Source organism: Martes martes (genome assembly GCF_963455335.1).
Source record: "Martes martes genome assembly, chromosome: 16".
In the NCBI taxonomy this organism is placed as follows: Eukaryota; Metazoa; Chordata; class Mammalia; order Carnivora; family Mustelidae; genus Martes; species Martes martes.
Genome location: NC_137904.1, coordinates 45,953,665 through 45,980,401, shown reverse-complemented (window position 1 = coordinate 45,980,401; position 26,737 = coordinate 45,953,665). Strand labels below are relative to the sequence as shown.

Sequence of the window (26,737 nt, the reverse complement as noted above, 5' to 3'; positions counted from 1 at the left end):
TAGATCTGTGATGGCTTGTCTGAACTATGCTGGTACCATTGCCAGTCAGATCTTGTTTGCAAATGACTTTTTCCTAATCTCTCATTGGGAGGAAATATTTTTTAGCTGGAAGGGAAGCACAGAGGCAGTGTTGCATTCTATTGGAATGTCTGCTCTATCCCAGTGCTCCTTTTAAGTATCTTTGCTCTTGCTTTCTCATTAAGATACACTCTCAAATTATGTTGAATTTTTTCCTTTACTATCTTTGGGATATTGTTTGTCTACCATTTAAATTTTAGTTCTCTTTTGCTTGTCCATAAAGCAATGTATCTGTGTGACTCTGCTGATTTTTATGACTGTTTCTCCTGTCTTTGACCATTTGATTTTGGCTGGAAGTTACTAAAGCAGAGTGCAAATTTCAAAAAGTGAATCAGATTGATCAGTTTACTACAGTCATACCTAGAGGAGCTGAAATACTTGATCTTGCTTATTTGACAACTCTGTGAGCATAAAACTAGTGTTTTCTCATTGAAGCTTCTGTCTTTTCTCTGTAGTGTGGGAGACGACGAGTTGTTACAAATCACCCATCCAGGATCCAGGGCTGAAGCCAGTTTGAATCCTGCAAAAAAGGGTAATGACAAGTCTTCCCAACTTAACAAGCACTGAAGAGAGAATGGGTAGATTCTATACCGTAATCAGATTATTCTGAAGAGTATTTGGGACATTTATAATTCACAACATCTCTTTGCAGAGTTAGAATGTCTTTCTCACATGTCATGGTACAGGCTGATCTGTTTCAATGGCACGAGGCTGATGTGATTGTAATAGTACCCTGTGTAACTGGTTGTTACCTTTTACATTTAATTGATGTGTTTGTGTTTCATCTTTTATACACTGGTATTTAAATATAGGGAGTATGAGTCTGAAGATAGAATGGAGCACTGTATAGCTCATGCCCAGTTTGCTTTTAGTTCACTGTGAGGTTAGGGAAATAGGAGGTGTGGTTTATCAACAGGGAAAATTCTGAAATTAAGTATTTGGGGTGGAAATAATGAGAATCTAGATTAATAGGAATTCTGTGAAAGTGCATGAGCTACATCTTTCGTATACTTGGTGGTTGATGAGTTCAGGTTCCCTAAAAATAGCCATGTACTTTATTTCCACCCCCAAGTTGTATTAAGTGTACATTTCTTCATGATAGTTCAGTTTTTAAGCACCTTGTTGTGTTTGTATGCTTTCAGCTGCTTGTGAAATTTCTGAGGACATAACAAATAGTGAACGCCATCGATCCGATAATAAAGCTTTGACCACCACCGAGAAGCATGCAACTGAGAAGCATCCAGAAAAGTATCAGGGTATTTCTGTTTCAAACTTGCATGTGGAGCCGTGTGGCACAAATACTCATGCCAGCTCATTACAGCATGAGAACAGCAGTTTATTACTCACTAAAGACAGAATGAATGTAGAAAAGGCTGAATTCTGTAATAAAAGCAAACAGCCTGCCTTAGCAAGGAGCCAACAGAGCAGATGGGCCGAAAGTAAGGAAACATGTAATGATAGGCAGACTCCCAGCTCAGAGAGAAAGGTACATCGGAAAGCCGATCCCCCGTGTGGGAGAAGAGAATCGAAGAAGCAGAAGCCTCCATGCTCTGACAGTCCTAGAGATTCCCAAGATGTTCCTTGGATAACACTGAATAGTAGCATACAGAAAGTGAATGAGTGGTTTTCCAGAAGCGATGAAGTGTTGACTTCCGATGATGACTCACATGACGGGGGATCTGAATCGAAGACCGAAGTAGCTGGTGCAGTAGAAGTTCCAAATGAAGTGCACGTATGTTCCGGTTCCTCTGAGAAAATAGACTTAATGGCCAGCGAGCCTCGGGATGCTCTGATACGTGAACGCGAAAGAGCCCACACCAAGTCAGTAGAGAGTAACATCGAAGATAAAATATTTGGGAAAACCTACCGGAGGAAGGCAAGCCTCCTTAATGTGAGCCACACGAGCGAAGATCTGATGATAGGAGCGTGTGCTGTAGAACCTCAGACAACGCAAGCCCGTCCTCTCACGAGTAAAGCAAAGTGTAAAAGGAGAACTGCAGCAGGCCTTCATCCTGAGGATTTTATCAAGAAAGTAGATCTGGCCGTCGTGCCAAAGACTCCTGAAAAGCTAGTGGAGGGAACCGACCAAATCGAGCGAAGTGGTCACGTGACGAATATTAGAAATAATGGTCCCGAGGATGAAATAAAAGGTGATTATGTTCAGACCGAGAAAAATGCTAACCCAACAGAATCCCTGGAAAAAGATTCTGCTTTCAGAAGCAGAGCTGAACCGATAAGCAGCAGTATAAGCAAGATGGAACTGGAGTTAAATAGCTCCGGTTCGAAAGCCCTTAAGAAGAACAGGCTGCGGAGGAAGTCCTCCACCAGGCACGGCTGTGCGCTTGAATTCGTAGTCAGTCGAAATCCGAGCCCGCCTGATCGCGGCGAACTGCAGATCGATAGCTGTTCTAGCAGTGAGGAGATGAAGAAACAACCCGCGGACCAAATGCCGGTCAGACGCAGCAAGACGCTTCAGCTCCTGGAGGAGGAGGAACCTGTCGCTGGACTCAAGAAGGGCAGGAAGCCAGGTGAACAGATACATAAGAGACTTGCCGGTCATGCTTTTCCGGAGCTGAGTTTAACAAATGTACCTGGGTGTTTCACTAACTGTTCAAGTTCTGATAAACCTCAAGAGTCTGTCCACCCTAGCCTCGGAAGAGAAGAAATAGAAGAGAGCCGAAGAACGATTCAAGTGTCTGGTAGTACCAGAGATCCCAAAGAGCTGCTACGGAGTGGGGGAAGAGGTTTGCAAATTGAAAGATCTGTAGAGAATACCAGCGTTTCCTTGGTACCTGATACTGATTGTGGCACTCAGGACAGTATCTCATTACTGGAAGCCGACACCGTAAGGAAGGCAAAAACCGCACCAAATCAACGTGCGAGTCTGTGCACAGTAACTGAACACCGCAAGGAAACTATCCACAGTTGTTCTAAAGATACTAGAAACGGCCCAGAGGGCTTTGCGGATCCACTGACGTGTGAAGATAACCACACTCAGGAGACAAGCATAGAAGTAGAAGAGAGTGAACTTGATACACAGTATTTACGCAACATGTTCAAGGTTTCAAACCGTCAGTCATTTGCTCTGTTTTCAAATCCAAGAGATCCAGAAAAGGACTGTGCAACGGTCTGTGCCTACTCCGGGGCCTTAAGGAAACAAAGTCCAAAAGTCACTCCTGAATGTGGACAAAAAGAAGAGAATCAGGGAAGGCAAGAGTCTGAAATTAAGCATGCGCAGGCAGTTCCTGCAATGGTGGGCTTTTCTGCAATTGGTCAGAGAGGTCAGAAGCCAGACGATTATGCCAAATGTAGCATCAAAGGAGGCTCTAGCCTTTGTCAGTCATCCCAGTTCAGAGGCAAGGAAACTGAACTCCTTATTGCAAATAACTGTGGAATTTCCCAAAACCCTTATCATATACCACCACTTCCTCCCATCAGATCAGGTATTAAAACTCTATGTAACAAAAACCCGTCAGAAGAAAGGTTTGAGCAGGATTCAATGTCACCAGAAAGAGCAGTGGGAAATGAGAGTGTCATTCAGAGTACAGTGAGCACAATTAGCCAAAATAACATTAGAGAAAGCTTGTTGAGAGAAGTCAGCTCAAGCAGTGTTAATGAAGTAGGTTCCAGTACAAACGAAGTAGGCTCTAGTACTAATGAAGTAGGTTCCAGTGGTGAAAACATGCAGGCAGAACTAGGTAGAAACCGGGGACCTCAATTAAATGCTATGCTCAGGTTAGGTCTTATGCAACCTGAAGTCTGTAACCAAAGCCTTCCTGTAAGGAATTGTAAAGATCTGGAAATGAAAAGGCAAGGAGAAAATGAAGGCATAGTTCTATCTGATAATGCAGATTTCTCCCCATGTCTAATTTCGGATAACCCTGAACAACCTATGGGAAGTAGTCATGCTTCTCAGGTTTGTTCGGAGACACCCGATGACCTATTAAATGGTGACAAAATAAAGGGGAAAATCAGCTTTGCTGAAAGTGATGTTAAGGAAAGATCTGCTGTCTTTAGCAAAAATGTCCAGAAAGGAGAATTCAGAAGGAGCCCTAGCCCTTTAGACGATACATGTTTGGCCCAGGGTCAGAAAAGAAGGGCCAGGAAATTAGAGTCCTCAGAAGAGAACACATCTAGTGAGGAGGAAGAGCTTCCCTGCTTCCAACACTTACTATTTGGCAAAGTAGCCAACACACCTTCTCAGTCTACCAGTCTCAATGCTGTTGCCACAGAGGGTCCGTCTAAGAAAACAGAGGAGAACCTAGACTCACAGAAGAGTAGTTTAAGTGACCTCAGTAACCAGGTACCATCAGCAAAGGCATCCCAGGAACATCACCTGAGTGAGGAAACGAGGTGTTCTGGTAGCTTATTCTCTTCACAGTGCAGTGCTTTGGAAGACTTGACCGTTAATACAAATACCCAGGATCCTTTCTTGATGTTTGATCCTCCTTCCGAACAAGTGAGGCATCAGTCTGAAAACCTGGACGCTCTGAGTGACAAGGAATTGGTTTCAGATGATGATGAAAGGGAACTTGGTCTGGAAGAAGAGAATCACGAAGAAGAACAGAGTGTGGATTCGGACTTAGGTACTGGAACCAGGTTTTTGGGTTTGCCCCCATCCGTATTCTAGAAATGAGCTAACTGTTGGTGCCTTGTCGGGGAGCACGTTTTACAAGTTTCCAAGTGCAACTAAAGTCACTGCTTCTTAAACTTTACACATGTTCCTCTAAGGTGCCTTTCCTTAAAAGTGCTTTACCCAGCTGGCCATCTTCTCTGTTTGAATGAGATCTAATTGTTGTCGGCCTTGTTTCTGGTTTGCATTGTTATGATTTCCAAGAGGAAATCTAGGTGTCCCAAAACAAGGAGCGTAATCATTCTGCATAACACAAAAGTGAAGTTTGTCCTGCCAGTAGGAAGACGGGTATGGCAAGTTGTGGTACGTGCTGTTTTTACATCTGAAACTATTTTTATCATCATTTAAGGTGAAGCGGCATCTGGGTACGAGAGTGAAACAAGCTTCTCTGAAGACTGTTCGAGGTTGTCCTCTCAGAGTGATATTTTAACCACTCAGGTAAAAAGTTTGTGTGTGTGTGTGTGTGTGTGCGCGTGTGTTTGTCGTGTCCTCTGCATTCGGTAGCATGCACCCCACATTCTGACATTTGCTTATATCATCTTTTTTTTTTTTTAAGATTTTATTTATTTATTTGACAGAGAGAGATCACAAGTAGGCAGAGAGACAGGCAGAGAGAGAGAAAGGAGGAAGCAGGCTCCCTGCTAAGCAGAGAGCCTGATGCGGGGCTTGATCCCAGGACCCTGGGATCATGACCCGAGCCAAAGGCAGAGGCTTAACCCACTGAGCCACCCAGGCGCCCCGGATAAGCCATGATTTTTATGACCTGTTGCTGAATATGGGGGTTACAGGCTAAGAGGCACAGTTTGCTATTATGTACAGCATACCTGTACATATCTTTTATCCGGTAATATCTTCTATTTTTTAAGTAATCTCTACACCCAACGTGGGGCTCAAACTCACAACCCCAGATCAAGAGTTTCATGCTCTACTTACTGAGGCAGCCAGGCGCCCCTATAGCAGTATCTTTTTTTTTTTTTTAAGATTTTATTTATTTATTTGACAGAGAGAGATCACAAGTAGGCAGAGAGGCAGGCAGAGAGAGAGGAGAAAGCAGGCTCACCGCTGAGCAGAGAGCCCGATGTGGGGCTCGATCCCAGGACCCTGGGATCATGACCTGAGCCGAAGGCAGAGGCTTTAACCCACTGAGCCACCCAGGCGCCCCCCTATAGCAGTATCTTGATAGCTAAATATTTGCCCATGTTCCCAGTGCTTTCCTTAGTATAAATTCCTAGGACTGAAATGTTTGGTCTTTGATACATATTGTTAAATTGTTCTTCGGAAAGATTGAACAAATCTAAATTCTTCCAGCCCCCGTGATACTTGATGGTTCCCATTTCCCTGTACCTTTGCCAACACCAGGTGGTATCCAGTTTTTAAATCTTCTAATTCTTGGCATTGCTGTGAGGACTATAGAAAGAAAGGGCTTGTCTTCTGCTGCCCACAGAGCAGATTCCTCTAGGACTGAAACCTGCTGGAGTCAGGAGGAAACCTCTCCCATACCTGAGTTGTCACCAGCATTCTTCCCGCCTACAGGATTACCATGGTGACTGAATGAACAAAAAGACCAAGGAGGCCTTTTCTCTGCAACTCCTGTGATCCTTTCTGGGTGTGAACTTGGGGCTCTGTCGACTTTTCCCGAATGCCTTTCACCTTTTTGTGCCTTGTGTTTTAAGGTTGTAGGTCCTGGTTTCTGATTCTGTCCAGCCTCCTTGTTTTTTTATATTTCTGATCTTATTTGCAGAGATACATCTGTCTGTTCAAGACGCAGTCTGTAAATTGTTTTTAGCAAGCATCTACTCCAAAACAGACTTAAGGTCAGATTTCCTGGCTAACCTAAATCTAGAGTAGCACAGATGCAAAGTGATTGAAGTAGGATATTTTCCCTCTATCTGTTTAATCAAACGAAGGAGAAGTATATAGGAGATAGAGAAATCCTAATTTGGTATCATTAGTATCTATTTTTCAATAAAGACTGACTGATTATATTCATTCATTCATTTCTGCATTAAACATTTACTGAGTGTTTAACTACCTGCTAGGCATCGGGAATACAAAAATGATTAAGGAAGGATTCCTCCCCTCAAAAGGGGTCAGTATTCCACTTCCATATACTAATGCATTAGCAGTATAAATGAGGTAGTGGGGGGTCATCTGTTCCTGATAGTAGATGTAGATGGGGGACTTCTGAAGGAGCCATTTGAGATGGACCTTGAAGGAGAAGGATTTTTCCAGGTAGAAGGGGGAAGGAGGCAGCAAGCAAGGCAAAGACAGAGGCATGAAATGTCCAGAAAGCAGAGTTGTCCCATGTGACTGGAAAACAGAACATAGGGGTAGTTGAGGGAAGAAATAAAAAGATCAGGGTGTGTAAGGCCTTTTGAATGCTATGCTTAGGAATTTGGACTTTATCCTGAGGGCAGGAATGAGTAATAATTATATAGTGTTCAGAAATATTAACTTATCTGAGCAGTGGTATACTACTAAGGTCTTTATGGAAGAAAGAGACATGATAAACATGACTTTTAAAGAACTTCCACAGTAATGCAGCTGTATTAAAAGAGATCAGAGTAGCATGTTGGGAATAGAAAAGAATAGGGCTAATTCCAGAAACACTTAAGAATTAGAATTTTAAAAAAGAAAGAAAGAAAGAAAGAAAAGAAAAGCCTCTAAGCAATTTGGTTTTGGTCTCCCGAATGTATCTGGGCAATTACCTACAAGGGAATTTAGGTTCTAAAGTAATTCCTTTGGGAAAACCCAAAGGAAAGTTCTCTAATTACAGTTCTCCGGTTACTATTTTTGCTGATTTTTCTAACCTATTTAATGGCCACAGAGAGGCTAGATGTGATGGTCATGCCAGAAGTGACTAATAGGGCTTCTGAAGCTTGTCAGATAGCTGGTTTCCTGCCAGATTTACGGAGGCAGCTCCAAGGCCAGGGTGTGATCAACAACAGAACTACCTATAAGCACCACGTGGTGGCAGTGGCCCTGCTGCACACGTTGGCTGCAGGGCGGTCTCAGGGTAGCAGCAGAAACCTTGTGATGCTGGGAATACATTTTCTGACCATAAAACCTGCAAGCTGTGAACTCGGTGTCACGGGAGAAAGTAGATGGCTTGTTTTTAGTAGAGGGCAAAGTCATTTGCAAGGATCAGAAGCAACGGAGGGTGAAACAGTCTGTTTCCCTGGGGTTCGCCAGCAGCCATGGATATTCCTTCTAACGGTGATAAAGAAATGTATGGTTTGGAAAGCTCCTTACTTACCAAGTACTTTGTTTATCAAAAACCTAAGACTTGGGGCACCTGGGTGGCTCAGTGGGTTAAAGCCTCTGCCTTCGGCTCGGGTCATGATCCCAGGGTCCTGGGATCGAGCCCCACGTCGGGCTCTCTGCCCAGCAAGGAGCCTGCTTCCTTTCCTCTCTCTCTGCCTGCCTCTCGGCCTACTTGTGATCTCTGTCTGTCAAATAAATAAATAAAATATTTAAAAAAAAAAACAAAACTAAGACTTAGGGGCGCCTGGGAGGCTCAATGGGTTAAGCCTCTGCCTCTGCCTCTGGCTCAGGTCATGATTTCAGGGTCCTGGGATCGAGCCCCACATCGGGCTCTCTGCTCCGTGGGGAGCCTGCTTCCCCCCTCCCCCCGCCTGCTTGTGATCACTCTCTCTCTCTCTCTGTCAAATAAATAAATAAAATCTTAAAAAAATAAAACAAACGAAACTAAGACTTAGTAGATTTCTTCTTGAAATAAAGAAACAAACATCAGAAGCCCCGCAAGCAAGAAGAGCCCATTATCTTGAATTGAAAACAGTAACTGTCCTTACAGGATTTCCCAGGGCTCTTTCTGCTAGATCCTTCCCACCAGCTGGTGATCTCTAGGTACCCTCTCAGAAGGGCAACACCTTGAGGACTCTAATCCCCAGCACTAGAACAGTGCCTCGCATACAATAGATGGTCAGCAAATAATTGTTGAAGGAACAAATAGATAAATCAATGGGTTAGCTCTTTGCCCTCTCTTTTAGAGACTAAATGGTCCAAGAATCGCAGAAAAGGAAGAGTCCTCACCAGCCAGAAATCAGACGTTATTTGTATGGACTAATCCAAATCCCATAAGAGTCCTACGGTATCAAATCTGTGAAACACAGCCGGTGTAAAATATTAACAGAATCATGCTGATTTTAAATATCGTGTTTGAGTACCTTCATTGTTTTCTTTTGCTTCCTATCTTTAAAAGAAAATAACCAGCTTTGAAAGGACATCACGATAAAGCCAAGTCTGTTTGGGAGAGTTTGAGGAGTTGTTTTTCAACTCTAACTCTAACATCATTCTGAAATAATTTCATGGGCATTAATTGCAGGAGTGTGGTTGGATTAAAAGGTGTTCAGCCAGAACTTATGATTCCATACTAGGTGGTTTCCATTTCCATGCTAAAATTAATTGGTGTGACATACTTTTGCTCTCTGGCAAGTCGCTAAAAGAGTGTGACTTTCCTGGTGTCATTTCTTGTGTTTACAGCAGAGGGATACCATGCAAGATAACCTGATAAAGCTCCAGCAGGAAATGGCGGAACTGGAAGCTGTGTTAGAGCAGCACGGGAGCCAGCCTTCTCAAAGCTCTCCTTCCCTCGTGGCAGATTCTTGTGCCCCGGAGGATCTGCTCAATCCACAGCAAAACACATCAGGAAAAGGTTTGTCGTATTGGCCAAACTCTGGTATGTTAAGCAGAATTCTTCTCCTCCCTAAGCCTTTATCCTGCTACAAAGTGTGGGCCTGGGGCGCCTGGATGGCTCAGTCGGTCAAACATCTGACTCTTGACTTTGGCTCAGGTCATGATATCAGGGTCCTGGCATCAAGCCCCACATCTGGCTCCGTGCTCAGCGCAGAGTCTCCTTGTCCCTCTCCCTCTGCTCCTCCCCCTGCTCATGCTCACGCTCTCTCATTCTCTCAAATAAATAAATAAAATCTTAGGGGAAAAAAAAAATGTGGGCCTAACTCCAACATTTTATGTTCTTTGCTCAGCCGAGGTTTGCTGAGTCACTCCGTGGGTAATTTTATTTAGAGCCTTGCCTCTGGCCCCTGCTCACAACTGTTTACCTTACAGAGTAACCAAGACAGTCAAGTGTCGTCGTCTGAGTACGCACAGTGAGGAGATGCTATGGGGAGCCCATAGGAAAGTGAATGTGATGGTAAAGACTGGAACTAGGCAACCCTTTATTCTAGAAAGCTTAGAAAAAACAACACTTAGACTTAATCCTTTTAACAGTGGTGTCAGGTCCCAAAGCCCTATTTATTTATTTATTTATTTTCTCCCTCTCCCCCACTTTTTTAAAGATTTATTTACTTGAGGGAGAGGACGAACAATGGGGGAGGCAGAGGGAGAAGCAGGTTCCCTGCCGAACAAGGAGCCTGATTTGGGTATTGATCCCAGGACTCTGGGATCATGACCTGAGCCAAAGGCGGACGCTTAACCAACTGAGGCGCTCGGAGAGAGAGCTGCCCTAGGTGTCAGGAATTGCACCATGATCCACAAAAAGTCCAGTTCTGCGGAAGAGCCTGGCGCTTTATCACAGCATTGTGGTCATCAGCAAGACCAGGTGGACCTCTGAGAGAAGACATTTGGAGTAACCAGGCAGCTTGGAATTGATCAGAGCTGACTTCCTATAAGAAGTGAGCAATGAGGGAGCCTGGGTGGCTCAGTTGTTGTGTCTGCCTTCAGCTCGGGTCATGATCCCAAGGTCCTGGAATTGGGTCCCGCACTGGGCTCCCTGCTCAGTGGGGAACCTGCTTCTCCCTCTCCCGCTCCCCCTGCTGGTGTTCCCTTTCTTGCTGTGTCTCTCTCTGTCAAATAAATAAATAAAATCTTTTTAAAAAGTGAACACAGACCTGAGGAATAACATGGCATAAATGAAGGAAAGCGAGCTGAAAGGTAAGGTTGAGTCTTTAACTAGACAGAGCCTTGTGGTGTCGTGCAAATAGCACATCAGGCAGGTTGTAAATAGGGGCAGATCTGCAGAAACATAAGTGAGAGGAAATGCTGAGGCACAGGTGCTTGGCATGGGGGTGAGGGGCAGGGAGAGGGGAGGTAGGGGGCTGCCACTTAGGGACCTGCAGGTGCAGTGAGCCCCCCCCCCCCCCCGCGCCAGAATGTTCTTCACTACTGTCTCCGTGATAGCCACCCTGCTAACTTCCTGTGAAGGTTCCTTCTTCGTCGCTCCCTTCTGCAGCCCTGCTGGGGGCCTTAGGCCCTGCCTTTTCGTCTTTCTAGGAACTCAAGTCTTAATTCTCCAGAAGAGTGTGGCCCTGGTCCCAGAATGTGCCTTGCAGTATTTTTGTGTCCAGGGAGAAACAGTAGCTCATGCATGAGGAGCTCAGGACTCTGTTGCTATGGCAGTGGTTCAAATGTATTTCCTTAAATGCTTTCTTTGTAACCGTACCTTCATTTAGTTCCTCTCCCAGATAATGAAGCCCAAAGTCTCGTCCCCTGCACAGCTCTCTTCTTTGGGGTGCTTTCACCATCTTCAGTCTAAAAACAGACGAGACTTCCCATGTTAATGCACAGCATAGAAAATGTTACTGTCTGGCTTTGAATATGTGTGTAAATCTACTCTCTCTGCTTTGGAGTGGAGTGTGTGCGTATTTATTTTTTCCTAAAGATCTGCAGACAACGTGTTTCTTGTGGCTTTCTTTCTATTTATTTATTTTTTAAAGATTTTATTTATTTATTTGACAGACAGAGATCACAAGTAGGCAGAGAGGCAGACAGAGAGAGGAGGAAGCAGGCCCCCCACTGAACAGAGAGCCAGATGCGGGGTTCGATCCCAGGACCCTGGGATCATGACCTGAGCTGAAGGCAGAGGCTTTAACCCACTGAGCCACCCAAGTGCCCCTCTATTTATTTATTTATTAAAGGTTTTATTTATTTATTTCACAGATAACAGATCACAAGTAGGCAGAGCGGCAGGCGGGGGGCGGGGGGAGCCGCTCCCCACCGAGCAGAGAGCCTGACTCGGGGCTGGATCCCAGGACCCTGGGATCATGACTTGAGCCGAAGGCAGAGGCTTTAACCCACTGAGCCACCCAGGTGCCCCTTGTGCCTTTCTTTCATTTTAAAATTTCATAAATGCTATATTTTTATACATTATGCTTTACTTTGGACTTTTTGGAACCTTTTTGAAAATTTCTCCTGGATCTCTGTATGACATTTTTGTCAGGAGCTTTTACTCTATCCTTTATAGTAAACTTATACACAGCCTTCTTTTCCATGAAATTATAGTGTCCTCAGACTTCTGAGGTAGGTGGGTAAATGTTGAGAGGAGAAGGGAGAAGCTTATGGAAATTTCCTAGTTTAAAAGAAAAAAGGAGGGGCGCCTGGGTGGCTCAGTAGGTTAAGCCTCTGCCTTCAGATCAGGTCATGATCTCAGAATCCTGGGATCGAGCCCCGCATCAGGCTCTCTGCTCAGTGGGGAGCCTGCTTCCCCCTCTCTCTCCGCCTGCCTCTCTGCCTACCTCTGATCTCTGCCTGTCAAATAAATAAATAAAATCTTTAGAAAAATAAATAAATAAATAAAATTTAAAAAGAGAAGAAAAAGAAAAAAGTCCTTTCTCCCAACTCCACAGAGAGTGTCCTCCATGACCTTGTACGTTGGCATAACTGAAATATGTTGTGCAAATTGCTCAAAGCCTACTTCTCAATAAGATCTACCATGAACCACCATATGTTCTATTGTAACTGACCTGTCTGACTTCTCCAGCTCCACTTTACCCTGTTATTCTTTTCATAAGCCTTGCAAACTTTCAATAATACACAACTTGTTTTGCTTACTGTTTGGAGTCCTTCCTCACCTCCCACTAGAATGTAGATTCCATGAGGGCAGAGAACTCTGAGAACACAGTAGGTACTCAGTAAATACTTTAATTCACATTATTCAAAAACCCACCCCACGCTTACTGAAAGGAAATTTTGGGGTATGGATTCTGAAATTTTAGGGCTTTATTTCTGAAACAGTGTATCAACCTAATATCAACTCAAGTTTTGCAGCTTTTCCTTTCTTAAGTTGGTTTGAATTGAACTAAAATTCAAGCAAACTTTTTACTTCTTTTTTTAAAGATTTTATTTATTTGTCAAAGAGAGAGAGAGCGAGCACAAGCAGGGGGAGCAGCAGGCAGAGGGAGAAGCAGGCTCTCCACTGAGCAGGGAGCCTGATGTGGGACTCGATCCCACAACCCCAGGATCATGACCTGAGCTGAAGGCAGATGCTTAACCATCTGTGCCACCCAGGCGTCCCTCAGGCAAACTTCTTCAACTACTTCTAGGAAGGGTAGTTTTGTTTACCTTCAGCTATAAGGACATTTTTTTTTTATTCACTTTTTATTTTTGGATTATTTTAGATTTATAGAAAAGTAGCAATGATAGTACAGAGAGTTCCTGCAGGAATTCTACCACTTAACTAGTTTTGGTTTCCAAATATCACCCTACATCCCCATGGTGCTTTTGTCACACCCAAGAAACCAACATTGGTACATTACTAGTAACAAATGAAACTCTAGACTTATTTGGATTTCACTGGTTTTTATTTTTAAGATCCTATCTATTTGTGTGTCTCTCTCTATGTAACTTAAGATCCTATATACATATTTTATTTATATATATATGTATATATATTTTTTAATCTCTGGATGGCAGGATTATGGATGTTTAAGATCCATTATTTTTTAAAAATATTTTATTTTTTGAAGGATGTAGGTCCTATACTTTGTAGTTTATCATTTCTTAAACCTGAATTTCATTGTAGGTTCTGTATTTTGTAGTTTATCCTTTCTTAATAGCGTTCCTTCTTCTGTGATTTTTTTCCTTTAATCCCCCCCATACTTTTCATAATTCTTAGTGCATAATAGGCAGTAAGTTTATTAAATGTTTGGTCTAGCCCATATTTCCTACCCATGAAGAATATAACGGGTTAAGACCCCCAGAAGAGGGGTACCTGGGTGGCTCATTCGGTTAAGTGTCTGCCTTTGGCTCAGGTCATGATCAAGTCCTGGGTCATGGGATCAAGTCCCACGTTGGGCTCCCTGCTCAATGGGAAGTCTACCCCTCCCCCTTGCTTGTGATCTCTCTCTCACACTCTTTCTCTCTCAAATAAATAAAATCTTTGAAAGGGGGGGGTGATTTAAGATGGATCATTCCAGGACTTGGGCTCTGGGTCTTGCTTTATGAAATAAGGATTGAGGAAGAAGAAAAGCAGAAAACTTTTTTTTTTTTAAATTTATTTGACAGAGAGAGATCCGTAGGCAGAGAGGCAGGCAGAGAGAGAGGGAGAAGGAGGCTCCCCGCTGAGCAGAGAGCCCAATGCAGGGCTCGATCCCAGGACCCTGAGATCATGACCTGAGCCCAAGGCAGAGGCTTAACACACTGAGCCACCCAGGTGCCCAAAAAGCGGAAAACTTTAGCCCAGTGTTTTTTATATACTCTTTAGGTATGGAATCTAACTTAGGTTAATTTAATTTCTTTGTCGTTTGAGCCTTATTATATTGAAAAGAGCGGGACACCTGAGTGGTTGAGTCAGTTAAGTGTCTGATGCTTGGTTTCGGTTCAGGTCATGGTCTTGGGGTCCTCGGATTGAGCCCCATGGGGTTTTGGGCTCAGCTCAGAGTCTGCTTAGGATTTTCTCCCTCCCTCTCCCCCCCCACCCCCGTTCTCGAGCACTATCTCTGTCTCTCTCTCTCTCTCTCAAATAATAAAATCTTTAAAAAGAAAAAAAAGAGCAACTCGTATGTGAAATGTTTAGACGATGGAATGACTTTAATATCTGTATTTGTATCTAAGGCTCCTCCCTGCCCCACACCTTTTCACTCTTTTTTCTTTTGATTTCTTAAAGATTTTATTTATTTATTCGAGAGAGAGTGAAACCATGAGCAGGGGAAGAGGGAGAGGGAAAAGCAGACTTCCCGCTGAGCAGGGAGCCCAACATAGGGCTTGATCCCAGGACCCCAGGATCATGACGTGAGCTGAAGGCAGACACTTAACCAACTGAGCCACCCAGGTGCCCCTCACTTTTTTTTTTTAACCCTTTCCAGTGGTTAATTCTGTTTGGTGTGATTCCTTAGAAACTATGCATTATCTTTTATCAGTTATCACCCTGTTTGGGGGGGTAAATGATACACAGTTGAAAGAACATCCTGCTGGTTCACTGTAAGACTGCTTGCTTTCAGCAGTTGGGAGTTCCTGTGTTTCTAACGCACAGATCCAGAAAAGAGAGGCATAAAGAAAACTAGAAATGATGCAAAATAACTCAGGAGATCAATGATTATTTCCCCCCACCAGGCTACCCAGTGACTTAAAAGCAGTTTAATTAATATAGCCTTTTGCTTAAATTTTTCTGCCTTTGTTTTATGCATTTGAGTTTTTCTAATAAAAGCTTAAAATAGGGGCGCCTAGGTGGCTCAGTGGGTTAAGCCTCTGCCTTCAGCTCAGGTCATGATCTCAGGGTCCTGGGATCCAGCCCCGCATCGGGCTCTCTGCTCAGCGAGGAGCCTGCTTCCCCCTCTGTCTGCCTGCCTCTCTGCCTACTTGTGATCTCTTTCAAATAAATAAAAGATAAAATCTTAAAAAAAAAAAAAAAGCTCAAAATAAATTACAGTCATCAGTGACTTTTTAATGGGTAGAAGACATTTGTAATTTTAAGTGTTTGTTTTTGCTTTTTAAAAGATTTCTGCCTCGGGACGCCTGGGTGGCTCAGTTGGTTAAGCGGCTGCCTTCGGCTCAGGTCATGATCCCAGCGTCCTGGGATCGAGTCCCACATCGGGCTCCTTGCTCCACAGGGAGCCTGCTTCTCCCTCTGCCACTCTGTCTGCCTGTGCTCACTCTCTCTCTCTCTCTCTGACAAATAAATAAATAAAATCTTTAAAAAAAAAAAAAAAAATAAAAAAATTAAAAAAAAAAAAAAATAAAAGATTTCTGCCTCAAAGGCATTTCCTAGAAAGCAGTGGTACAATAATACATTTGGAGGAATTAATAAATAAAAAGGACGCACTAACGTGCCAGAACTTTGCCTTGGGTCTGTTGTGTGTGTTTTCCTTTTCCTGTGCCATTTCATCAGCAGTTCCATAGATTACTTCAAGGTTCCTTATCAGTCAGCACCTTGGTTTATGTGTGTGTTGGTTTTTGGTTTGTTTTTTTCTTAGTCATTGAAAATGGGAAGCAAAATGTCACCTGTTTTTTCTTTCTCCTCCAACCGCTCCCCTCTTATTTCCCCACACGTGCAAACAGCTGACGCCCCCATCCTCTACAGTCTTTGATGTGGAGGCAGTAGGGAATGTGCTTGGTGCTTTCTGGTACTTCTCTTCCCTGTTATCTAAGGGGATTTCAGAATAATTTATTTTGCTGCAGAGATAAAAATTCATTTCCTATTCTTGTTTCCTTATCATTCCGGGCCAAAAAAATGTATGTTTTTCCCAGCCTCGTCTCAGCCGGGTATCTTCATTTACTCCATCCTAAAGTGTTTCCTTTCACTGTCCCTACAATTTTTGAGTCATTTAGTTTCATCTGGTGCTGCATCACTTCTGTTTACAAAATTCTGCCTGATATACTTGTTTAAAAACCAATTTGATTGTCACAGGTTGCTGGTTTTGAAAAAATCAATATCGTCACCTGAATTACCACCATCAGGACAAAGCAATAAAGTAGATTTCTTTGTTTTCTCATTCCATTTAAAGCAGTATTAACTTCAGAGAAAAGTAGCGACTATCCTAAAAGCCAGAATCCTGAAAGCCTTTCTGCGGACAAATATCAGGTATCTCTGGATAGTTCCACCAGTAAAAATAAAGAACCAGGAACGAGAAGGTAAGAAGAAATAAATGTCTCGTTGTAGTATCTAAGTAACACCTTTACTTATATCGAACTCTTATTATTAAATTCTTTTCACCGTCCTTTTTCTGGTTTTTTGTAAAGAGCCATTTCTAACCTCTCATTGCTCTAGGGCACTTCTTTTGTTTAATTCCACCTAGGTTTTCTGGAACTATACAAGGCCTGAGGTACGAGGTGAGAAATGCACAGTAGATCTGTCCCTTTCGAAGGGCAGAATAAAATATAGAACTGAAACCTAAAGCCTGGCAGCTGAGGCAGACAGGTAGCCCTGGCCCTGATTGAAATTTTGACCTCTCTAGAAAAAGCTTAGCTATTGATTTACCCCAGGAAAATTCAGAATATCTCTCAGGGATGTCTATGCAATTCATTATTGTAAGACTGTGCAGCACTTCATGTTTTCAAAAGTACTTTATCTGCTTCCTCATTGGATCTTTACAACTGTGAGGGTAAAAGGACAAGTTGGGCTATTCTTTCTATTTGATGGTTCAGGACAGAACCTCAAAGCCGTTAGAGTCCAGCGTCTCACCACTCTAGGAAGGAAAAGGAATTTATTGAGTTCCTACTGCATATACATATACTTTTATTTTTTTATTTATCTTCCTGAAAATAGTTGACAAGTTGTTGATAATCTAATCACACTGTCTTTCAAGTCTCGTGTGAACTGAGGGTATATTTTTGAGGCTGGAGAGTGACATTGTGGCTGTGACCGAATACAGAGATCTGGCCTCCATAAGCCCATGTTTAGAGGGAATGACCTCACTGCCATGTTTTAATTTGTTGTGCTAACCATCCATTTAATATGTACGCTAAATATTACCATTTAATATTTACACTAAATATACCTCCTCCTCCTCCCCAGTGTAGCCTGCAGAGACTTCTATTAAAGAACTTGCACAGGGGCACCTGGGTGGCTCAGTGGGTTAAAGCCTCTGCCTTCGGCTCAGGTCATGATCCCAGGGTCCTGGGATCGAGCCCCACATCGGGCTCTCTGCTCAGTGGGGAGCCTGCTTCTCCTTCTCTGACTGCATCTCTGCCCACTTGTGATCTCTGTCTGTCAAATAAATAAATAAAACCTTAAAAAAAAAAGAACCTGCACATTAGGGCACCTGGGTGGCTTTAGACAGTGAAGGGTCCGATTCCTGATCTTAGCCCAGATCTTGATCTCAGGGTTGTGAGTTCAAGCTCCACATTTGGCTCCATGCTGGGTGTAGAGCCTACATAAAAAATATATTTCATATATATATATACAGATATGTATATATGTAAAGGAAAAAAACCTACACATTGATTGAACGTCCTCTCTCTAGTAGACTACCTCAGAGCTGTGATTAGGGTTTTGCTCATCTTTAATGCACAGAGCCTACTTTTATTGCCTGACTTGTAGTAGACACCCAATAATGTATTTTAGTTATTAATATTATGTTATAATATCTTATAATCCATTATGATAGATTGTATATTATAATAATTTTATTATTTATTAAAGACCATTTTTTACTATTTAAGGGAAACTATAAATGATGCATTTGAGAATGAATTCCTCAAATCTGTTAAGTATCCTTTAAATCTGTTGTTAAGTATCTTATTCTGCAAAGCCCTAAACACCTGAAAGAGTGGAGGAGAATCACTGGGCACATGTGCTCTTCTGACAGTATTTTATAGCTGGCTTTTGTTTTGAGAATGGCTTTGGACGTCGAAAAGGTAGGAGGTAGGCATGATTCTATGAATTCTGCTAAAATTGGGTAAAAAGAATGAGTGTATAAATGTCAAAATTAATCAGCTTTCTATTTTCATGAGAGATCTGATTCTAATACATCCATTTGGACTCAAGTGGAGTAGCACATAGAATTTGATTGAGTGAGCGGCAGTGGAGAATTTGGTGAAATTTGCTGACATGCTTTTAAACAGCTGAGAGATAGCCTGCCTCCGCCGGGGCCCTAAGCAGAGCTGTTATATGTCAGCCCTGACGTACTGGCAGGCTTCATGAATCCAGACTTCTGGGCAGTCACTGGGGCTCTTTTTCGCTCGTCATTCCCCATGTCCCTGACAGTGAGCTGTTCCACTTGTGCGTCCACTGCCCGGGAAGGGTGATGAGTCCTTTCACAAACTGTCATGGTGTGTTTCTCCCTTCATCCTTCTTCTAGGTCTTCCCCCTCTCAGTCCCGGTTGTTAGATACGAGGTGGTATGTGCACAGCTGCCCAAGGATTCTTCAGGACACGGACTGCCCTTCTCAAAAGGAGCTCATTAAGGTTGTCCGTGTAGAGAAGCAACAAGCGAGTAGGTCAGAGGCGCAAGATTTCACGGAGCAGCCTTATTTGCCAAGACCAGATCTGGGTAATACTTCATCTGTTGTAATGGAGAAAACACATCTGTTTTACTTTGAATCTGACCTAAAGATATGTTGGTTAATCAACTTTTAAGATGTCTAGCATGTCTAGTCTATAGTGAATGCTTTTCTTACACTTAAACCCATTTTAGAAAAATAATTTGAATATTAATCCAAATTTACATGAAAATTATTGCAATTCTTAGTCTGTCTTTATTGGTTTAATTCCAACAGTTTTGAGGATGGGAGAGTCTTAGGTGCTCTAAATATTTTATTTCAACTGTTAAGTAAGAATTCTAGGGCCCTAGGGCCACCTGCCTGGCTTAGTCAGTAAAAGAAGCAACTCTTGATCTTGGGGTCGGTGTCTCTTGATCTTGGGATCATGAGTTTGAGCCCCACAATAGACATAGAGATTACTTAAAAATAATAATAATAAAGTAAAAAAATAAAGAATTCTAGGGCCCTAGAATGAAGTTTTCAGCCTGTCCTTTATTGAAAAATGAGTCAGATCTCCAAAGTAAGCTCTTATTTTATGAATTAATGAATATAAATGACTATGTATTTTATGCCTTATAAATCACTTTAAATGAGTGGTGTGTTTTATGGCTTATAAATCAAAGTTTTAATCAGTAAAGAAAGTTTTAAATTAGTCCTCAAAAACACATTATCACAAAAGGTGCTCTTTGGCCCCTAAATGTTGTATTTGGCTGTGTTCATTAAGGTCATTTTAGGAATCTCACGTTTTCTTTAGCTATGCTTACTTCCTGGTGGAGTGACATTTTCTGAAGCGTTTCAGAAATGTTCTTCCAAAAAAAAAAAGAAATGTTCTTCTAAGGGCGCCTGGGTGGCTCAGTGGTTTAATCCTCTGCCTTCGGCTCAGGTCATGATCTCAGAGTCCTGGGATCGAGCCTTACGTCCGGCTCTCTGCTTGGCAGAGAGCCTGCTTCCTCCTCTCTCTCTGCCTGCCTCTCTGCCTACTTGTGATCTCTGTCTGTAAATGAATAAATAAAATCTTAAAAAAAAAAGTTTAAAATATAGAATCATGATGAATACTATTTGTAATTGAAGATTCATTGCCATATGGGTTAAACTTCTTCTACCATGCCTTTCAGGGGGAACCCCTTACCTCGAGTCTGGAATTAGCCTCTTCTCTGATGACCCTGAGTCTGATGCCTCTACAGACAGAGCCCCAGAGCCAGCTCATGTTAGCAGCATGCCAGCTGCAACCTCTGCATTGAAATTACCCCAATTTCAAGTTGAAGAATCAGCCAAGAGTACAGCTGCTGTCCATATTGCTAATACTGTTGGGTATGATAAGAGGGAAGACGGTATGGGCAGGGAGAAGCCAGAAGTTATATCTTCAATAAAAAGAGACAACAGAAGAATATCTATGGTGGCCTCAGGCTTAACCCCAAAAGAATGTGTGAGTGTATTTATGTATCTCCCTAACAACTGAGACATCTTAACATACTGCAAATAGTTTTCAGTAGGAACTAGCAATGAATAACCTATAGGGAGAAATCTAGGAACCAAGAACAATTCTATGTAATCTAATGTAGTTTTCAATAGGTACTAGCAATGAATAACCTATAGGGAGAAATCTAGGAACCAAGAACAATTCTACGTAATCTAATTTCTGAAAATTGGGACCTAAGTAAAGCTGTAGCATAGACTATTTTGTATATACTTAAGAAAATAGTTATTAAATATTAGCAGAAAGGGTATAGTTTTGGGTATAACATAGAGCTTTTTAATTTATTTTTTTTTTAATCTAAAAAACCAAGTAAGCATTGTTTTAATCCCCAGAGGAAACACCTTGGTTTACATCTGAGTGAATTTACAACCATAATTAACTAAATCCAAAGTGCTTCCAAGCAAACGGCCACATAGTGGCATTTCTCCAGTGTTTGTCTTTATCCTGGCTTGTAACACAGTTATTCCATAGCTCGCTCTATCATTTCTGCCCTACAGCACCCCTTCCCTATTAGGATTTGACATGTCCTTGGGCCCCTGGTACCAGAAATAGGAATTGTTTCACATTGAAGAAAAATATCCATCAAAATATTAAGACCACTGAAATTTTGTTTCTGCTTGGGCTGAGTGTAGATTTCAGACATCTTAGGAAATTGATCTCCCTGGTAATTAATCACTATTGGTATCCTTTCATAATAAAGTAGTTGAATGAATATTTCTTTAATATCATAGAATAACACACCAGCATATCAGATGGATGAAATAGTGGGTGCCATTTATTGCACACTGAGAGATGACCCAGTCATTCTTAAGTATCTTTCTTAATATATCCTTCCTAGGCTTCCTTTAACCCTTTCTTAATATAACCTTCCTAGAACCATTTCTTGCCTCTCTATAGGTAGCGGCTCAGAGGCCAAATGTATCCCACTACTAATCCCACTGTATCTACTATGTCTGCCGTAGTAGATACAGTGAATAAATTCTCATCAATAACGCTAAAATTCCCATCTCACAACCATATGCCCAGATCGGCTATTTGTTCTGAAAATTCATACCTTTGTCTGCTTATATTGCTCTTGATCATTTACCTATACCTCTCGAATCCCCATTTATTCATTGAAAGTTAGCATTCCCCTTTGTTTTTTGAGTTCAGCTTTTCAGAGAGGCTAAAATGATCTAATTTTTCCTTGCCACGGAGGACTCGGCGGAGCTGCAGATTAGACTGTAAGCGACTTGGGTACGTGTTGTCTTTAGGCAAGCCAAGAAGAAAACTTTTCAGCTCCATTCAGACTTGCTGAAGTGTGGTAAATTTATTATGAAAGCTGCTGACTGTAGTACACATGATTAATTCCGAAGCCCACATTAAGATGATCTTTTCAGCAGTTGCTGTTCTAACTGAAGACTGTTTCAAGGCTGGGATTTCAGCAATTAATCAGTTCAGAATTGCTAATGATCCTGGCAGAGGGCAGTGGCAAAAGGGGGAGGATGTCATTAACTTCTCTAGCCTCCCTTTTGCAGTGCCCTGTGGCAGAAGGGAGCAAGCAGCTTAAAAGAAAGATGACTGCTCTCCGTTGCAGTTTTGCGCAGCACAGAAATATTGGCAGGGGTGGCCGTGACTAGTACAGGATGGCCCTTAGTAAGAGAAGTTGTTTACCAAACAATAGCTACTGATTATGTCAACTGTGTCCGTAATGGATCTGGTTAATCCCTTTTACTGCTTATTGATTTTTATTTGATTGATAGATAATAGCTAGAAGGCTGTAGCTTTCTTTTCGGATGCATCTGAGTCTCTTCCAATCCTTATTCTTAAGGGGAAATTGATAGCTTTTGCACTGACCTTCAGAAGCATCTTGAATGTTTTGTAACTCTTAGAGGGTTGAACCTTGTTTTCAGCCACGTACCTGTGGCATAACTTTCTGAACAGGCTGGTTACCTCTTGGCTTATAAAGTGTAGGCAGATAAACCTAAATTATAGTAGAGTATCACTCTGCAAAGGAACTGGCTTAGGGAATCAGATGATATGGGCTATTAAAGGGAAAAAATATTATTTTTGAATCCTGGGTTGTAATTTTGTGTCTGTGAGTGCAAACTGTTTTAGAATTTTTTCCAATGATTTCTACATAATTTTTTTATTAAGTTACTATTTGTTTTGGGACTTCAGGCATTTTTGAATAAAAGGGATATACGTTTTATGAGGAAAATGGAGAGTCAAAGCTAGGGTAACTAGCATTCTAAGCTGTGTACTAGAGGTAATTGATTATCATGTAATACTTGATTTGATTTCAGATGCTTGTGCACAAGTTTGCCAGAAAACACCACATCACTTTAACTAATCAAATTTCCGAAGAGACTACTCATGTCATCATGAAAACAGGTATACCAAGAGCCTCACAGAGCATGTTATGTCTGTTGCATAAACCTACATGAAGAGGGGCGCCTGGGTGGCTCAGTGGGTTAAGCCTCTGCCTTCGGCTCAGGTCATGATTTCAGGGTCCTGGGATCAAGCCCTGCATCGGGCTCTCTGCTCGTCAGGGAGCCTGCTTCCCTCTCTCTCTCTCTCTGCCTGCCTCTCTGCCTACTTGTGATCTCTCTCTGTCAAGTAAATAAATAAAAAATCTAAAAAAAAAAAAAGCTACATGAAGAAATGGGAGAATCTGTTAGGCAAAGGATGGATAACAGTCTTCCAACAGTCGATCAGTTATTTATGAAAGAAAAATAAGGGGCGCCTGGGTGGCTCAGTGGGTTAAGCCTCTGCCTTCAGCTCAGTCATGATTTCAGGGTCCTGGGATCAAGCCCTGCATCGGGCTCTCTGCTTGTCAGGGAGCCTGCTTCCCTCTCTCTCTCTCTGCCTACTTGTGATCTGTCAAACAAATAAATAAAATCTTAAAAAAAAAAAAAGAAAGAAAGAAAAAAAGAAAAATAATAGTTGTGCTATGTCCTGACCCCCTTTTGTTTGGGGTAAGATCTAGAGAGTAGTGAGCCAGGAATGGTGAACCACTTCTCGTCCACCCTGCCTAGACGGCACTGTGTGGGGGGCTGTCTGATAAGGCAGATCCCAAGTCCTGGAGGAATGCATGGGGCGAAGAGGGGAATGAAGTGAGTTCCCACTCTAAATCTGGGCAGCTGGGGGGAGGGCTCAGGTCATGATCCCAGCGTCCTGGGATCAAGTACCACATCAGGCTCCTGAGCAGGGAGCCCGCTTCTCCCTCTTCCACTCCCTCTACTTGTGTTCCCTCTCTTGCCTTCTCTCTGTCGAAAAATAAATAAAACCTTAAAAAAAAAACCCGGGCAGTTGCAAACACTAGCTCCATGTCCACTCTGTGTCCTAGCTCCACTCATGCATGTGGACTGAGCATGGCTGACAGTTTTTCCGGGAAGCAAGTCTCCTGTCAGCTCTGAGGTAGCCTAGCATATGAACCAGGAAAAAGAGAGGGGGAAAATTCATTTGTCCTACACCTTCCTCTTTTTCAATCTTAATTATGGCTTGTGTGATAACGGAGACCTCAGAGGCTTTTAGCTAAATCTAAGTAAACATTTTAAGGCCGCTGAAAAAGCACATTTGGAATTGGGCCTTATGTACACAAGCCTAGTGTCCAGAGCAAGAGAAATGTAGATGCTGACCCTCCCCTCCCCCCAGAACGCATCCTCTGCAGGAGCGACTGCCTGGACGGTAACGTGCTCTCCTTTGGCTTTCTTTTTAAGCTGGTCACTGACCAAGTAGAGTGTTTCTGCAGAGGTAGAGGTAGAGGATGAGGATGGGGAGAGAGGAATTCAAAGCAGTGTCATTTGAAGAACAGAGGAAAGGATGGAAAGACCAGGGGCGCCTGGGTGGCTCAGTGGGTTTAAAGCCTCTGCCTTCGGCTCAGGTCGTGATCTTAGGGTCCTGGGATCAAGCCCCGCATCGGGCTCTCTGCTCGACGCGGAGCCTGCTTCCTCCCTCTCTCTCTGCCTGCCTCTGCCTGCTTGTGATCTCTCTGTCAAATAAATAAATAAAATCTTAAAAAAAAAAAAAAAAGAATGGAAAGACCAAAGGCAACGAGCTAGCTGTCTCCCCAATATTCAGAGAGCTGCATTCTGGAAGAGGAGGTGGACTCACTTGTTGGGCCCCAGAAAGCAAAGAACAGTGCGTGCAGCACACGGAAGTTGCAGATTGTAGTTCAAGTCTTAAACCCTTTTGAACAAAATGGACTCTCCAGAAATATGATAGCCCTCTCCAGGATTTTTCTGCCTTATAGCTGATGGCACTTGAGCATAGGGGTCCAGGGACCCCTTAGCAGGGACATAGTGCCTTAGAACCTCTGAGATCTTGGGATTTCTAAGGTGCAGACACTGTCCCACTGGGTCAGAGGATAATGCTCCCAGGAGTCAGGTGCCAGGACAAAGTACTTTGAACTAATTACTATTTTAGAGATGAATGTCATTTATGTTTAATATATCTTAAGCTATAGCTTTGGATCAAAGCTGCTAAAAGGTGAAAACTTTAAAAGGCAAATCAGGAGTGCCTGGGTGGTTCAGTGGGTTAAGCCTCTGCCTTCGGCTCAGGTCATGATCTCAGGGTCCTGAGATCGAGCCCCTCATCAGGCTCTCTGCCTACTTGTGATCTCTCTCTGTCAAATAAATAAATAAAATCTTAAAAAAAAACAAACTTTAAAAGGCAAATTAAATCTACAGTAGTTTGGTCTTGAAACAAAGGCAATACATTTGCTACTTTTATTTTTTATTTAAAAAAATTTTTTTAATAAACATATAATGTATTTTTAGCCCCAGGGGTACAGGTCTGTGAATCGCCAGGTTTACACATTTCACAGCACTCATCATAGCACACACCCTCCCCAATGTCCATATCCCCACCACCCTCTCCCGTCCCCCCTCCCCCCAGCAACCCTCAGTCTGTTTTTTGAGATTGAGTCTTTTATGGTTTGTCTCCCTCCCAATCCCATCTTTTCATTTTTTCTTTCCCTACCTCCCCCCAAACCCCCCACATTGCATCTCTACTTCCTCATATCAAAGAGATCATATGATAGTTGTCTTTCTCTGATTGACTTATTTCACTAAGCACAATACCCTCTAGTTCCATCCACGTTGTCGCAAATGGCAAGATTTCATTTCTTTTGATGGCTGCATAGTATTCCATTGTGTATATATACCACATCTTCTTTACCCATTCATCTGTTGATGGACATCTAGGCTCTTTCCACAGTTTGGCTATTGTGGACATTGGTGCTATAAACATTCGGGTGCACGTGCCCCTTCGGAGCACCACGTTTGTATCTTTAGGATATATACCCGGTAGTGCAATCGCTGGGTCATATGGTAGCTCTATTTTAAGTTTTTTGAGGAACCTCCACACTGTTTTCCAGAGTGGTTGCACCAGCTTGCATTCCCACCAACAGTGTAGGAGGGTTCCCCTCTCTCTGCATCCTCGCCAGCATCTGTCATTTCTTGACTTGTTAATTTTAGCCATTCTGACTGGTGTGAGTTGGTATCTCATTGTGGTTTTGATTTGTATTTCCCTGATGCCGAGTGATGTGGAGCATTTTTTCATGTGTCTGTTGGCCATCTGGATGTCTTCTTTGCAGAAATGTCTGTTCATGTCCTCTGCCCATTTCTTATTGGATTATTTGTTCTTTGGGTGTTGAGTTTGCTAAGCTCGTTATAGATTTTGGATACTAGCCCTTTATCTGATATGTCATTTGCAAATATCTTCTCCCATTCTGTCAGTTGTCTTTTGGTTTTGTTAACTGTTTCCTTTGCTGTGCAAAAGCTTTTGATCTTGATGAAATCCCAATAGTTCATTTTTGCCCTTGCTTCTGTTGCCTTTGGTGATGTTCCTAGGAAGAAGTTGCTGTGGTTGAGGTCAAAGAGGTTGCTGCCTGTGTTCTCCTCAAGGATTTTGATGGATTCCTTTCTCACATTGAGGTCCTTCATCCATTTTGAGTCTATTTTCGTGTGTGGTGTAAGGAAATAGTCCAATTTCATTTTTCTGCATGTGGCTCTCCAATTTTCCCAGCACCATTTGTTGAAGATGCTGTCTTTTTTCCATTGGACATTCCTTCCTGCTTTGTCGAAGACTAGTTGACCATACAGTTGAGGGTCTATTTCTGGGCTCTGTATTCTGTTCCATTGATCTATGTGTCTGTTTTTGTGCCAGTACCATACTGTCTTGATGATGACAGCTTTGTAATAGAGCTTGAAGTCTGGAATTGTGATGCCACCAACTTTGGCTTTCTTTTTCAATATTCCTTTGGCTATTCGAGGTCTTTTCTGGTTCCATATAAATTTTAGGATTATTTGTTCTATTTCTTTGAAAAAAAATGGATGGGATTTTGATAGGGATTGCATTAAATGTGTAGATTGCTTTAGGTAGAATAGACAT

General features: G+C 42.5%; 1 protein-coding gene across 1 annotated transcript in view; it reads left to right on the top strand.

Annotated features, from left to right (window-relative positions):
• Positions 1–26,737, top strand: part of BRCA1 (BRCA1 DNA repair associated) — a 70,601-nt gene that overhangs the window by 25,729 nt on the left and 18,135 nt on the right. Inside the window, exons 9-16 of the mRNA XM_080825726.1 lie at positions 534–610; positions 1,221–4,664; positions 5,061–5,149; positions 9,215–9,386; positions 16,411–16,537; positions 18,706–18,896; positions 20,001–20,311; positions 22,648–22,735. Coding sequence (XP_080681852.1) covers positions 534–610; positions 1,221–4,664; positions 5,061–5,149; positions 9,215–9,386; positions 16,411–16,537; positions 18,706–18,896; positions 20,001–20,311; positions 22,648–22,735 — 4,499 coding nt within the window. The remainder of the gene's footprint in view (positions 1–533; positions 611–1,220; positions 4,665–5,060; positions 5,150–9,214; positions 9,387–16,410; positions 16,538–18,705; positions 18,897–20,000; positions 20,312–22,647; positions 22,736–26,737) is intronic.